At 37.3% G+C, this 16,991-nt stretch overlaps 1 protein-coding gene across 26 annotated transcripts in view; it reads right to left on the minus strand.

The window, feature by feature from the left end:
* The window catches only part of PTK2 (protein tyrosine kinase 2), a 340,227-nt gene that overhangs the window by 177,325 nt on the left and 145,911 nt on the right, over positions 1-16,991 (minus strand). For 25 of the 26 annotated variants that reach the window (XM_055349579.2, XM_055349577.2, XM_055349578.2 and 22 more), the window contains 2 exons: positions 11,625-11,704; positions 11,286-11,348 (listed from right to left, as the gene is read on the minus strand). In XM_055349579.2, the coding sequence (XP_055205554.2) occupies positions 11,286-11,348; positions 11,625-11,704 (143 nt within the window). Of the gene's footprint in view, positions 1-8,969; positions 9,379-11,285; positions 11,349-11,624; positions 11,705-16,991 lie in introns of those variants that run through there. The other variant, XM_055349600.2, reaches the window with a different exon arrangement.

Here is a 16,991-nt window from a genome sequence, read left to right on the forward strand (position 1 = left end):
TCGTATTCCTCCTTTCACACCACAGTGGCCATCCAGAATGCTTCAGGAAAAGAGGCTGTGTAGGAGGGCCCCTCCCCACCTGCACCAGCTGACTGCCATCAGCATTCCCCACTCACTGAGATGAATCCTCTAGGTGCCCATCTAGTCCCAGCCTGTGGCCTTATCCTGCACATGTGTATTCATATCCACAAATTCATAACACAGCTGGCTTTTAGAAGCCTCAGATGGGAATCAACTTTCTTTACATATTAAAAAGAAACTAAGCTTATTATAAGCAAATTTTTAAGTCAAGGATAAAATTATTTCTCTTCTGGCAATATTTCTGAGAAGATTCTTGTCTGGTGACCCTGTTTAATATTTTGTGAACATAATCCCTCAAATACTTAAAACCCAGGCAAAAATGCAGCCACAACTAACTTCAAATATAACTTAAATAGGCATTTCCATGTAGTAACTCTATCTTACTCTTTCTCCAAAACTGTCAGAATTGAGTATATTTAATTTAGAAATAGTATGGTGGTACTTTCACCTCTAAATTATACTCAAGCTTCTTAACAGACAAATGTTAAAATTATCTAACTGCAACAGAGATTGCTGTTTCTTAATGACATTCTCCCCTTCATCCTGGGGATGAAGTTGTCTTTTGGCCAGGTAAAGTGCTGCCTTCCCCAGTCTCTTCTGTAGCAGGTATGGCTATGCGACTATGTTTTCTCCTATGTCCCTCTAAGGGAAAGTATTAAACAGCAGGTTCATAAATAATGTCATTATTATGTAATGTTGTTTCATTATAGTGTTGATGAGAAAAAAAATTGATTCCCAGCTGGGCCACTATATGGAGTGTGCATGTTCTCCCTGTGTCTGTGTGGGGTTTCTATGGTTACTCCACTTTCCTCCCACATCCCAAAGATGTGCATGTTAGGGGAACTGGTGTGTCTGAATTGTCCCAGGATGAGTGAGTATGGGGTTGGGGGAGTGAGTACTCCCTGTGATGAGAATGGCATCCTGTCCAAGGCTAGCTCCTGCCCTGCATCCTGAGCTGCTGGGATAGGGTCCAGCCACCCACGACCCTGAACTGGAATAACTGGGTAAATAATTATCTGGTTTTTTTTTAATCAGACTTTTTAAAATGTATGCTTACATTTATTCCAATGTTTAATATTAGAAGTGTTTTGGGTCTCTACTTAGAAGCTGGGGATGTTTTTGTGACCAGAAACATTTCACAAGAACTTAACTCTTGTTTATATCAATTAGCCCACGGTAAAACTGGTTTCACTTTATGTCGTTTCACTTATAGTTTCCAGGAACCTATTGATGTTAAGTGAAGACTTACTGTATACACGTTTGTGTCCTTGAAAAGAAAAAGAGAATGCCCATCTCTTCCTCCTTCCTGGGGACTAGAATACATAAGTGGTGATGAGTGATGTTCAGCAGCCTCTTAGGCTATGAGGTGGCTATGGATTACAAAATGGTAAAATTAAAGTAACCTGTAGCCCCAATGACTGAGAAACACTGATTGTCTATCACTTGTTTTATATAAGAGAAATAAACTTCTGTCTCAGTGAGGCAACCATCAATTCCTGCCAAATCTACCAGCACCTCCTTCTTTGATATTTATTATAAGTAGCTAAAGGATGCAATTGACTACTGTTGACAAGAAAAATGAAAACAAGTACAGCGATAACTAAGCTCAGCTAATTTTAAACCACAAATTTATCCATTCTAGAAATACCTATGGAATATCTTATAGATATCAGATACTATATAATGTGTGGGGAATACATTCCCCGCACAACAGAATGCAGCTCACATTCTCCATAGTGAAGAGAAACAACTATACAAACCACTATAGCAAAATATACTAAATGCAAAGATGATTAAAAACAAATTTCTAAAAAAAGGCAAACCACTTAATAAGGAATCAAGCAGAAACAAAAAGTTAGATGGTTCATTTAAAATAATTTCACATTATAGTTCTCTAATTTGGGGAATAATTACTGGAAAATAAGAGTCTTCCTTCTCTAATGCCATATTAGAAATCCTAATTTTAACACTGTATTGGTTTGTCAATATCAGCAATGTACTTTTAAAGGCTAATGAAAAACATTTTTCTTAAAACATTTGACCTCCTTTGGTAGCTGCCTTCTCTCCTCCTCACCTCTTATTTACAAATGATGTAAATAAGTCTTGTCTGTTTTGCACTCCAGTTGTTCCCTGTTGTGTGAGCCCACAGGAAGTAACGTACCAGGGACAGGGGCTGGGGGACTTCACTGTCTTATACTTTTCCTTTGCCTACAAAAAAAGTACCTTGGTTCTTCTTAGATTGGAAAGACATGAAAAGAAAGACTGATGAACTCTCTAGTTGGTTTAAAGAAAAAACCCTTAAGCTTCTAGATGTATTTGTCACACTCTCAGAAACTGTGCCTTAGTGGTAGTAGTAGTACTAGTATAACTCAAAATAGTTATTTATGGCTGGGCATGGTGACTCACACCTGTAATCCCAGCACTTTGGGAGGCCAATGAGGGTGGATCACTTGAGGTCAGGCATTCAAGACCAGCCTGGCCAACATGATGAAACCCCATCCCTACTAAAAATACAAAAATTAGCTGGGCGTGGTGGTGCACACCTGTAATCCCTGATACTTGGGTGGCTGAGGCAGGACAATCACTTGCACCTGGGAGGTGGAGGTTACATTGGGCTGAGATCATGCCACTGCACTCTAGCCTGGGCAACAGAGAGAGACTCTGTCTCAAACAAACAAACAAAAACAAAAAAAGTCATTTAGAAATACAGTAAAGCAGCTGGGCACGGTGGCTCACACCTGTAATCCTAGCACTTTAGAAGGCTGAGGTGGGCTGATCACTTGAGGTCAGGAGTTCAAAATCAGCCTGGCCAAAATGGTAAAACCCCATCTCTACTAAAAATACAAAAAAATTAGCCGGGCACGGTGGTGGGCACCTGCAATCCCAGCTACTTAGGAGGCTGAGGCAGGAGAATTGCTTGAATCTGGGAGGAGGAGGTTGCTGCAAGCCGAGGTCACGCCACTGCACTCCAGCCTGGGCAACAGAGCAAGGCTCCATCTCAAAAAAAAAAGTACAGTAAAGCTGAAAGGGCATTGTGTATTAGGCTGTAAACAACTGAGTTTGACTTTAAAATTCCTGCCGGAATCTAATAAATTATGTGGAACATTTCATGAGTTTTCTTATTAGAAAGGAAAAAGAGAACCATGAAATGAACTAATAAGAAACAAGCAGTATTCTGCATTCATGTATAATTCCTTTCTGTACCGAAGAAATATAAATTTCTAAATGGCTCCAAGTTACTAGCCAAAACCAATAGGAAAAAGAAATGCCAACGCACTCCTTGAGAGAGCCGCTGGGGTTCCCAGTTGCTCCTGTGGTAGAACAGCCATGGTGTGTGCATGCAAGTCCCTGCACATCCTCTCAGCCAGGCCACTCCTAAAGCACTGGCATCAGCCTTTACAATGGCCAAATGCAATATTGTTAAGTATCTTTATTATATAAAATGTAACCAGGTTAATAGTTATATTTTCTCTGTTAAGCTATTATCGGGCCAGATATGGTGACTCATACCTATAATCTCAGCACATTGGGAGGCCAAAGTGGGAAGACTGCTTGACCAGCATCTGTTAAGCTACCTTTCAAGAACAAGGGTGAAATTTTTTAAAAAGAGACAGATTTAAAAACAGAATTTTATCATCAAAAACTACATATTAAAAACTTCTAGGCCGGGTGCGGTGGCTCACGCTTGTAAGCCCAGCACTTTGGGAGGCCGAGGCGGGCGGATCAAGAGGTCAGGAGATTGAGACCATCCTGGCTAACATGGTGAAATCCCGTCTCTAGTAAAAATACAAAAAATTAGCTGGGCATGGTGGCGGGCACCTGTAGTCCCAGCTACTAAGGAGGCTGAGGCAGGAGAATGGCGTGAACCCAGGAGGCAGAGCTTGCAGTGAGCCGAGATCGCGCCACTGCACTCCAGCCTGGGCACAGAGTGAGACTCCGTCTCAAAAAAGAAAAAAAACAAAAAACTTATAAATAAAAGTAAAAGGGAAACTAATGTTGGAAACATAGATTGAGCTACAATGAAGAATGTTTAGGCAATAGGGTGATAAATATGCCGGTTTCTAGGACGCCCCCAGCACACACACACTAACACAAAGCACGACAGGGAGAAGGGAAACTGTTTTTGGGTTTCTGGACCGACGGTACCTGCAAGGTGGGGATGATGAACCCGGCACTTGGGCACTGAGGTTGGACCTGACGGAGACAGAAGTGGCATCATTTCCTGGCTCTTGTCAGAAGCCGCAGCAGTGTAAACAAAGCCCCCTGGAACTCAGCTTGCCCAGTCTAGGGCCACCAGCCTCTAATTCAAGCCACTTTGGTGGCCTGAGTGACAGTCAGAGTAACAGCAGATTGAGACACCCCAGTACCTCAAGGTTATTGTCAAATACAGAACAGAAAACAGCTATGCATAAAAACTTGAAGAAATAAACAGCACAAACACCACAGATGGGCATACCAGAGGTTACCAAGCATGAAGAAGATTACATCACATGAAATGGAATGTCTAGAAATGAAAAAATATAAGTGGTAGAATGAAATAAACAATGAACAACATATGGCATAAAGATACTACTTAAGAGAATTAAAGAATTACAAGACAAATCCAAAGAAATATCTCCCCCAAAAAAGAGAGAATCCAGAGAGACAGAGAGATAGAAAATACGAAAAATGTAACAGATAGCAAAGATCAGAAATATATCTGTTGATTATTAAAGAGATAGTGGCATATATTTTCCAGATGAAAAACATGAATCTACAGAATTGAGAAGTATGTCTTATTCCAACTGGATTTATAAAAAGAAATCCAAGCACAAGACATGAATAAAACTAGAAAAGATGAAAAGTAGGAAAAGGACCTTAAAAGAAAGAGCAACCATAAAGAAATGTCAACAGACATTTCTTGTCATAACAGAGTATCTTTACAGTGTTGAGAAAAAAACAATGAGCAGAACAATATATTTGGAATAAAAGGAAAAGCATACCAGAAGGGTGGTCTGAAATACAAAAATGTTTATTTTAAACAAGGTCTTCCTCTGTTGCCCAGGCTGGAGTGCAGTGGCATGATCATAGCTCACTGCAGCCACAACAACCTGGGCTCAAGCAATCCTCCAGCCTCAGCCTCCCGACTAGGTGAGACCACAACTGTGTGCCACCGCGCCTGGCTAATTTTTAAAATTATTTGTAGAGATGAGTTCTCGCTATGCTATCCGTGCTGGTCAAGCCATCGTCCTACCCTGGCCTCCCAGTGTGCTGGGATTATAGGTTATGAGCCACTGCACCTAGACCAATATAGGATGTTTAAGAAATAAAATCATATACATGTAGGGAAAGCCAAAAATAATAACTGTATAAAATAATAATAATGTCTAATATTTGGAGTTTCAATTTTGAAAAGATATAACTAAAATAACAGGAAAAAATGATGTGTTAAGTTGGAAGAAGATGGGGAGAGTTAAGGTGTTTAAAGTTCCTTGTATTGTTTAAGAGAGGGTTAGATAAGTTTAAAATCTGGAGTTGGTTAATATAGAAGGTTAAATGTAAGGGTAACTAATGAAAGAGTAGAGATGTTTATAAATTTCAACGTAATTACAGAAGAAAATGTGGAATAAGAATACCAACTAAGAAATACACAGCACATGCACTCACACACAGCTTATTTCTAGGACACCGGAAATAAATAATAAAAGCGAGTCCAATATATCACGCATCCTAAGAAATACAAATGTACTAAACCTGTCAGTTCAAAGAAACACTTAGCAAACTGGATTTAAGAAATCCAGCACTATGACATTTTTAAAAGACACACCTGAAAGTATAAGGACACAGAGAAGTTGAAAGTGAAGAAATGGAAAAGCATAAACCAGGTCAAGGCTAACCTAAAGAAAGCAAAACAGATTTCAGAACAACAACAACAAATTATCAGGCATAGAGAAGATCACTACATAATGATGCAAGATTCAATTTACCAAGAAGGTATATTGTTCGTATGTTTAAATAAAAGCGCCTCAAAATATCAAGGAAAAATTAATAGACTTACAGGAAGAAATTGGCAAAGTCATTATCACAGATGGGTATGTTAACAAGCTTGATTAGGAAATGCATTTTCTGAATCACACTAAAACATTTATAAAAACTGATCACACAAAGCAAATACAACAAAATGTTAATAACTGTAGCATTCAGGTAATAGACACAGAGATGCTCACTGAACAAGTCTCTCAACTTATTTGTATTTTTGAAACTTTTTCATGATAAAACACTAGGGGAAAATGATCTTATTGTAGGGTCCACAAAAGAAGTCTCCACAAAAGTTGAGAAGCTCTTATCACACAGACCACGCTATCTGAGCATAATGCCATTAAGCCAAAAGTTAATTTAAAAAGAAAATATTTTTAAAATCCACACATTTGAAAATGTAAAAGCAGAAATGAATACACAAAAGTTTCAAAACAAACATTTATCAATCTTAAGTTCTGGAATGCCTTTTTAAAAATCGGATCTTAAAACTCAAAAACCAAAATGAAAATACGATTTTACTACATTAAAGAAAGACAAACTTCTGTAATGATGAGAGCCATATACACATAGTTGAAAGAAAATGACGAGCTGGGAAAGAAAATACAGAACTAACATTACAAGATGTGTTAACATGACAAAGACTGCTTAAAATTAATAAAGAAAAAATATATTAGAAAAGCTTATTTAAAATATAGTTAATTTACAAAAAAAACTTTAAAATGGCCATATATGTGAAGAGGTTTAATATCACCAGTAATCAAACTAATATAAAGCAAGTTATCATCTGTTGCCTATCATACAGGCAAAAATGAACAAAAAATGGCACCATGCCTTACATTGTTATTAACCTGAACTGAATGTCCACTATTATGTGGCTGTTTAAATGTATGTAGCATTATATACTCATTGGGTGGACTAGTATACTAATGTATATTTTTATTTAGTCACATGGAAAGATCTATTAAACATAAAGTTGAATAAAAAAAGCAAGATGCATATAGGATTATTCCACTTATATTAAAACTATGCATTGAATGTGCACACAAGTGTTAAAACAGAGAGCTATAAGGATATTTATTAAAACTATGATGGTGGTTATCAGTGAGAGGAGTTGAAGAAATTTTCTTATTTGACACTGTAGTTTCACTTTTTCTCTAACTAGAATGTATTATTACCTTTGAAAACAAATAAGTTAAAAATCATTTTAAAAGGGCTCAAAATTAAATCAACAGATGAACAATAACATTGTTTTCTATTTTTTTTTCTTAATGCTCTTTAAAGAAACTCTACAGTTTGGTTTTTATCCTGATTGACAATCAATATCTCCCATGGATAATAATCATAATTATAGTCCACATTTATTCAGTGTTGGGTACAATAGGTATTAAGCTCTTGACATAAATTATCTCATCTAACTCCTTACGACAATCTCATATATAGGTAGGTATCACCATTATCCCCATTTTACACGTTTGGAAACAGACACCAAGAGCTTACTAATAAAATTTGGCAAATAGAATAGTCAAGGTGCGATAAGGACTTGAACCCAGATATTCTGCTTCAAGAGGTCACTCAACTAATCTACTTATATGGAGATAGGGTGCTGAATTCACACAAGTTGTATAACTGCAACGAATCACTACAGTGGAGCAAAAGCACAGGAATTTAGAAAGAGGGGACAGCAAAATAAGCCCAATAGCATCCTAGAACTACAATAAACTGAAGATTCCTCTTTCTTTTAACTATCGTATTTACTTACTTTAAATATCACACATATAAATTAACTAAGATGAAACAGCCATATCAAAACAATAGATCATTCAACTTTCCATGCAATCCTCTAAGAAGGATCTAATTTACAAACTTATGCTGTGTCTAGCTCTCCTGTTTCAAGTAATAATAATCACAAGCCCTTATGTATAGCAATTCTCATGTTCTCCATTTCACTGACCCCCGACAAAAACTGCGTAAGGTTTTGAAAGCCTTTAACACTGGTTAAAGCCCTAAGTTGTCCTCTTCTATTCACCTCTTCTCTGATCATCTGAAGTTCTGTAATTTCCAGAAATAAGCCAAATTTACACTAACTTCAGTGCAAAATTTGACTCTCATTTCAAACAGATCTTGAACTTAAAATTCTTCTCTCCAAACATACCATTCGCTAATTCACCTTGACAGACAACCTGCTTTTCTTTCTTTAACTGTTTTGGCTGTTAAAAACATGTCAATGTATTATTCATGGAAATTTCTTTCAAGTATCTCTCTTCCTGTAACTCTGTATCCTTTTGACAGTATGTCTGGCTCTCTTCATTCCTTTGTATACCTCTGGTTCTCACACAGACTCTACCTTTCAGTTACCATTTCATTTTCCTATCTTGGCCTCACATACAGATAGCGTAGAATACAATTCACATTATTCTTTTTCCCCAGCCACTATACTAGAGTAGGCTTCCACAGTGACCGTGAAAGATGATCACATGTGTTCCTGGAGTCCTCTCTCTGTAACTCAGCCAGGCCACTCAACTAGCACTCCTTTCTTGACTTCACATTAACTATTTGCCATCTATTGTACCTTCTTAGATCATCTCTAACTACTTGCTGACCTCAATTCTCCCATCAGGTTTTTTTTAGATAGGCCTTTTATTTTACAATAGTTTTAGATTTACAAAAGAGTTACAAAGAGAGTATCCTGTATAGTCCACACCCAGGTCCACCTACTATTAATATCTTGCATTACTTTGGTACATTCGTCACAAATAATAAACCAGTATGGATATATTATGATTAACAAACTCTATACTTTACTCAGATTTCATCAGTTTTTTTCCCTATCCTTTTTCTGTTCCAACATCATATGGAGGACACCACATTACCTGTAATCATCCTGTTTCTTTAGGCAACTCCTGGATATGTGAGTTTCTCTGACTTCCACTGTTTCCTTCATGACCTTGACAGTTTTGAGGAGTACTGGTTAGGTACTTTGTAAAATGTCCCTGAAGAGGGATTTGTTTGATGTTTTTTCTCGTGATTAGACTGAGGTTATGGGTTTTTATTATGAGGACGGCCACAGAGGTAAAGTGCCTTTCTCAACGCATTACATTATGGTTGCACACTATCAACATGACTGATCACTGGTGATGTTGACTTTGACCACCTGGCTAAGGTCATGCCTGTCAGGTTTCTTCACTGTAAAATTACTTTTTCCCCACACTTCCTTTCCTTATCATACTCTTTAGAAACAAGCCACTAAATGTAGCTCATATGTTAGAGGTGGGTTTTATGCTCCACCTCCTTTGAGAGAGGGTATTTACATAAATTATTTGGAATTTTTCTATAGAGGAAATTTGTCACTGCTCCTTTAAATATTTATTTATTCAAGTATCTATATTACTATGGACTCATGGGTATTTAATTTATACTTTGGATTACAATCTAATACTATGTAACTTAATTTGTTGCTCGAATTGTTCCAGCTTTTGTCACTGGGAACTCTTTCCACTGGCTCATTCATCCTTTGACACAGCCCCATCGTTTTGCTTTTTGAGCACTTCCTTCTTTCTGGCACTACAAGCTGCTCTAGGGCTCACCCTTGTATTTTTCCTCCTCTCCCTCAAACTGCATTTTTCCAAGCAGCTCTGGTGCCTTCCACTGAAGAATGGTACTAGAAACCAAGATCTAAGCGCAGGGTACCATAAGAGACTTTTTTTAATGCTACTGGTATTTGTCATTTCATAACAGTGAAATAAACCAACATTTATCTTTCCTTTTTCATTTTAAAAAACATGAATGTTCCCTTAGAACTAAAAATCAACATGCTCCAAGTAACTTGTCTTCTTTCTCCTCAAGCACACTCCTTTTCTGTGACTGGTATCCATAGTGGCCCATGACAGAAAACCAAGAGACTCCTTGGGTTCCTCCCTGTCCTTAATTCAAATGTAATCAGCCTCCAGTCAGACTCTACCTCTGCTAGCCCGTGTCTCCATGGCCACTGCTTCCTTCTGTCTCACAGCCTCATCATTCTCACATGGACAAGAAAGGTACAACAGCTTCCTGGCTCCTTGCTACCATTTTCAATCTTCTTTAATAAAATTCTACTCTCACAAATATGGAATTCTAAATTGCGAATCTCATCATGTAATTGTCCTGCTTGAAATGATGAGTCAGCGATGCTCAAAGGCCAAGTCCAGACTCTTTGAAGAATGTACTAGATAGGTAATGACCTGGTCCCTGTATACATACCCCTCTCCCCCTCATAAGAATGGTATTCTATCTACCCCCAACCAACTCAGTTTCCTAACCTTTGCCTGATGGTCCATGTTTCTGTGCCTTTGCAAATGCTGATTTATCCTCTTGACTGGCTTCCTGGCTCCCATGCAACAAACCCCACATATCTACACTTTGTGAATCACTCATTCTTTAAGACTTAGGTTAAATAACATCTCCATGTGAAAACACCTCACACATCAAGTACCATTCTCCTGTAAACACCCAGCTGATACTTCCACTTTAATTTCTAGCACATTATGTTATAATTTTGCTTACTTGTCTGAGAGTCTTCCTTTTAGTGGAATGCTTCCTGGGGGTTAAAATTTTGTTTTATTTCCGAATCTCTGGCACTTAGCTACAAAGGACTCAGTGTTCAGTTATCTTTTGCTGAATTAATTATGAAAAAGATGAAGTATAGGGTTTCTAGCCTCCCACGACATAAACTCCACGTTGGGTTAATTTAGTACAATCTAATATAACAGTCGATGCACAAATTAATTTCATTATTGGAAAAATTTCTAGTTATTCTAGATTTTTCTGATACATGAGCAGTAACTTCCGTATCTCTATTTGTGCAAAACAATCTGTAGTAACTTATACAGAGAACATGAATAATAATTTATAAGCAATTTATAGGCAGCTGTAGAATTCAATATAAATTAGAAAAAAATATCATCTTGCAATGATTAAATCTACACAAAGTGTATGTTAATGGGCCATATACAATGTTAGCTTTAAGACATCTATCAACAAATCTAAATGTTTATTAACACAATTAATGTCATCAAGGATTCTGTTCTTTTCCTCTTCCAGATATAAAATTTTAGAAACAGCAGTGTTTCAGAATCAGTATTTATTTTTAAAATAAACTAAGAATTTAGTTCTGCATATTTGCAGGTATAGATTATAAGTACAATACTTACTCTAATACTTCATAGTTAGACTTCTTTTCTAGTGCATTGCCCCGCATCTCCCAGTATGATCGCCTAAAATCAGGGAAGACATACATTTATATGTATATATAAGGAATGTTTGTGTTGTTAAGTGATAAAAACTGGGGGAGAGCCATCTGAATAATAAACAAAAATTAATGGCAACAACTGCAATTACTTTTGCACCAAACCAATAGTTCGTAATTTACTCAAATTTTATTCAGTATTTCACTGATAATCCTTATGAAGAAAAGGAAAATACCTGGAAAATATTCAAAAATAATTTAAAAATTGATAAATAAAGGCCGCAATGCATAGTTATCATCTTACCGTATTTCTAGACAACCCAACTTCAAAGCAATTTCCTGGTCCACTTGATCAGCTATCTCTAACATATAATCGCTCTTCACCTACAACAAAAGGAATGGGAAAAACAACACTGTTTTAAAAGAAAAATATTAGATATATGCATTCAATAAATGTTTCCTGAGTATCTTTCATATAGTTTACATAGTGTCGGTAATTATGCTTGATGTTAAAGATATAAATAAATGTTTCCTGAGTACCTTTCATATAGTTTACATTGTGTCGGTAATTATGCCTGATGTTAAAGATATAAACGTGAGTTATACCAAAAAATAATTAAAGAAATAAAATGGTCTCCTATTAAGAAAAGCTCATATATGACCACTTAAATGGCACATTAAGAAACAACGAATAGGGTCTGAATCATAATAACCTTCAGATGCTCCACACCTTTCCCATGCTGTCAAAAGTAAAAACAAGAAGGGAAATTTCCATTTCTACAAAAATTTGCAGATGTATTTTCTGACCTCAAACTACAGTTCCAGCAGCATATTTTGGACTCCAGTGAAAAGGCAAAGGATTTACGTACTTCAAAATCCATTTAACTGTGCAGCTCAGATGTTTTCATCTAACCATCAATTTTAAGTGATTAATCTGCAAAGTAATACAAGCTTAAAGTCTAAAGTAAAGAGAATCTAATGGAATTCTTGAAATGCCTTCTAAACAATGAATAAACTCAATTTTAAAAGCCGATAAGAGTGATATCAATATGTGCAAGTAACTGTCACTGTGAACACATTTTCAAAGATGAAATGTGTACAATTTCCTTGTAGATTAGCCTGAAAAGATTAAAATCTGCAATTGATTTTGATGAGAGTACCCATTTTGAACCTCACATGAAATGTTATCCACCCCTCCTCCAAGACGCATCCCATTCTCTTCAGCAGTACACCTGTGTCACAAGAAAACAACGCTCAATTATTATATTATGAATTTTATCAACACAAAAATTTGTGGAAATTTGTCTTCTTTCTTGTTCTGTACTTTCGTAATACCCTCCATTTTGCCTCATTCCTGAAAGTCTAAACTATTTACTCTGACCCTTTATATAAAAAGTGTCTCGACTTCTACCCTAAAAAAATTTTCAAACATCCTGTTCTTCAATGACTGCCTCCTAGCCTGCTAGCCCATTTGTTCAAAGAGTTCCACCCCCAGTTAACTCATCTCTCACTCCACACCAATCTTTGTCTACTTCATACTGGATGGTTCCTCATTATGAGCGTCCCTTGCAAAGACAACCAGCTCCCCTGTCTCCCATTATCCCTCTGTTTGAATTGCTTGGTAAACCCAAGCCACGTTGAACCTACCCACTCATCCTCTTCATGTTTAGATGAGCAGCTGGAGAAATCATAGTATGAACTCCATTTTCAACTCATGAAGACAAATCTCAAATGGCCAGTTAAAGCTATCTGGAAATTGAACAATGCATGCCTAGGAAGCGCTACAATTCACTGATTTCATACTTCCTCCAATAAGCCTGCCATATCTCTTTGTTACAGAGAAGATAAAAGACATCAGATGAGCATACTCTCTTTAACCTACCAGGAATTTATAACCTAATATGCACTAAAAAAGTATGATTTATTCATTATTTTCTCTTAAAGTAGGAGAAACATTCCCTCAACTAGCAGTGGACAACTATGTGCTATTACTGATCTAAGGACTATTCGTCTCAAAACCTTTCTTTATTTTCTGCATTAGCATCTAAGTCTGGGTGCTCAATAAATATTTATTGAATGAATGCGTAAACAAATGAATGAACAAGCAGTCATCAAACTGGAGGGTGGGTACATAAATGTTATTTTCCATATATATTTTCCATCCTTTACAAGGAACAAGAGTTTCTACTCCTTCCACAAAGCAGGCACTCAAGACTGACCAACCGGAACTGAATTAATCCATTCAGTTAAGTAAAAAGCTTTAGGTCTAGAACTATTTGTTTAACTTCTACAAATAGTAGAAGCTCTTGTTTCTACAAAACAAAAAATAAGTCTCAATTTAAAACCTGTTTTGCATCATAAGTAGGTTTATTATCGAGCACAAAAATAAAGGCGCAAGAATTAAACCAAGATAGGTATTCAGATAGGCAGAAAAATACCACAGTTACTCTGATGGAAACATTCAGTGGCTTTAGTTGTCTGATGCAGATTTCAGAGGAACTACTGCAGACCACCAATTACATGATGAGGAAAATGCACCATTACCAAATTCAATTAATCTTGAAGATTAATTGCCACAATTTTTAAACACTAGTCACAGGCAGAAAAAATAATCAAATGCTATATTTCATCATCAAAACCAAATTCGCATTGTAAAAATGAAAAAAGGGGAAATTATAATAATCTTCATTTAAAAAATCTCATTTATGAGAATGAGTTCAAAGTTCTGAGAGTTGTTTTTCCTATAGCTTTAATCTCGATTATCAGTGCTGTATGATCACACACTGAAATCTATTTGTGGCCCGATGTGATCAAAGTATTCTGCAAAGAGTATAGATTTGAGATAGAATAAGGCATCACCACAGATCCGTGTCCTCCCCTCAAGCCCCAAAGCAGCTTCTCCTCTGCTGCCAGAGAGAAAGCAAACTCTATTCAGTGTCTCAATGCTCCCTGTCATCTAGGCTCTAGAGAGTGTTCTCTCAAGCCACTGGCACGGCCACATCCTGAGGCTGGGCTTCAAGACTCAGAATTATGTCCACACTTTGTTCATATCCCTCATAAAACACTTCTTGACTACCTGTCTTCCACTAACTCCCAGCAGAATTGCTATCATTTGTGAAACCAAACTGGTCAAGCATTTAATTTTCTATAAAGTATATATACCTAGCACCATGTCAAGCAGATTTACATGTAATATCTCATTTAATCATCAGAACATCACTGTGAGGTGGGTACTATTATCATCCCCATTTTACAGCCTCAGAAAAAGCCTAAAAGATTGATCAAAATGATAGCAGTAGATAATAATCCTACTTAAGGAGTATCCACCAGGGACCAGTTACTATGCTAAGCATTTTACATATATTTCTGATCTTTACAATAATTCTTCAAGGTAGAGTTTATTAGTCCTATTATATATAAAGATCAGAAAACTTAACTTCGTGTTGAGCACGTATTAAAGTCAGGATTCAAAATCCAGATGTATCAACCCCTAAAACTCCAGCTTTAGTTTGTACCTACTACTTGTCAACTCTTTCACAGTGCAGTCATTCTCTACTAGAACGAAGATTAACAAACAGGAACCACCTCTCATTTACCCTTGCATCCCCAGTATCAACCACAATAGATTCATATGCATCTCTTGAGGTATTGGAGCACTGTCACTGTGTTGTACTCTCTTTTTCTATTGTGGATTATACCCAGGTCCAGGAAATTTGCAAGATCCTTCCAAAAAACAAAGACTTCTGAAAGTTGGTTTTTAAAAATTAATTTGTTGGCTGGGCGCAGTGGCTCACGCCTGTAATCCCAGCACTTTGGGAGGCCGAGGTGGGTGGATCACCTGAGGTCAGGAGTTCGAGACCAGCCTGGCCAACATGGTGAAACCCCATCTCTACTAAAAATACAAAAATTAGCTGGGCATGGTGGCAGGCACCTATAATCCCAGGTACTCGGGAGGCTAAGGTGGGAGAACTGCTTGAACCCAGGAGGTGGAGGTTGCAGTGAGCTGAGATCGTGCCATTGCACTCCAGCCTGGGGGCCAACAGTGAGACTTCGTCTCAAAAAAAAACTACGATGGGCCAGGCGCGGTGGCTTATGTCTGTAATCCCAGCACTCTGGGAGGCCAAGGCGGGTAGATCACGAGGTCAGGATATCGAGACCACCCTGGCTAACATGGTGAAACCCCATCTCTACTAAAAAAAAAAAAAAAAAAAAAAAAAAAAAATTATCCGGGCGTGGTGGCAGGCACCTGTAGTCCCAGCTACTTGGGAGGCTGAGGCAAGAGAATGGCGTGAACGTGGGAGGCGGAGCTTGCAGTGAGCCGTGATCGTGTCACTGCACTCCAGCCTGGGCGACAGAGCGAGACTCCATCTCAAAAAAGAAAAAGAAAAAAAAAACTAGGATGGATTTGGACTTCTTTCTTTGTGCAAGTATTGTATTTGTATCAAGGAGTTCCTTCATCATACTCTGCAATAAAATGAATGAAGCACAGGTTTTAATATAAAAACTGTTCACATTTTCTAACAGAAAATATTGATGCTAAATTACTCCATAATGTATTGCATATGTCAACTCAATGATTTGGCTACCACATGAGATTTTGTGTTTTATTTTGGTCTCTTTTGAATATTCTAACAGCTACACAAATTTATCAGTTGGACTCAAATGACCTTGGTAGCACAGAAAGAGGATGGGGCAGAGGGCAGACAAAGAAAAAACTGACTAGGTTTACTTACTAGCTGGGTGACCAAAAGCAAGTAATTTTACTCTTAGAGCCTAGCTGACTGAGTTTTTGTCAGATACTGTGAAGTATTTTGTATACAGAAGGAACTCAATGGCAGCTCCAAATTAATACCAACTTAATTTTTCCTCTTTCATACCTAAGCTATAAAAATATACAAATAAACAATTATGCTACCTTAATGAGTTATATACTTTTAAACAATTCAATGTCATTTAACATAGTATTTAACAGTTATGCATTCACTGATTTATCAAATGTTTATAAAATGACTATCATGTGCCAGGATATTATAGTGAATAAAACATACATGGAACTTACACAAAGGTAATGGTAAATTTTCATTTAAAAATAATTACTTTGGATGTTCTATTGAGGATAGACCATAAAGCTATATGACAACAAATGTTTCCATCATCTCTTTTTGTTGTCCATTTATAATGGTTAAGTAACCCCAAATTTTATTAAAAGTAAATGAAGGGGCCAGGCATGGTGGCTCACACCTGTAATCCCAGTACTTTGGGAGGCCAAGGCAGGTGGATCGCTTGAGCTCAGGAGTTCAAGACCAGGCTGGTCAACATGGCAAAACCATCTCTCTACTATAAATACAAAAATTAGGCAGACATGGTGGTGTGCACCTGTAGTCCCAGCTACACGGGAGGCTGAAGAAGGAGAATCGCTTGAACCCGGGAGGCAGAGGTTGCAGTGAGCCGAGATCATGCCACTGCTCTCCAGAGTGGGTGACAGAGCGAGACTTTATCTCAAAAAAAAAAAAAAAAAAAAAAGGTAGTAAATGAATCTAACTGCATAGCAATCTTTTAAAAGAACATTTGATGTTGTGATGTTGAGTGTGTGTGTACTTGGGTGGGAGCACATGCACACATACATGTGTGTGCACACACACAATCTGATTTCTCAAACTTCAAAAATTTG

This window comes from Gorilla gorilla, chromosome 7, assembly GCF_029281585.2.
Source record: "Gorilla gorilla gorilla isolate KB3781 chromosome 7, NHGRI_mGorGor1-v2.1_pri, whole genome shotgun sequence".
NCBI lineage: Eukaryota > Metazoa > Chordata > Mammalia > Primates > Hominidae > Gorilla > Gorilla gorilla.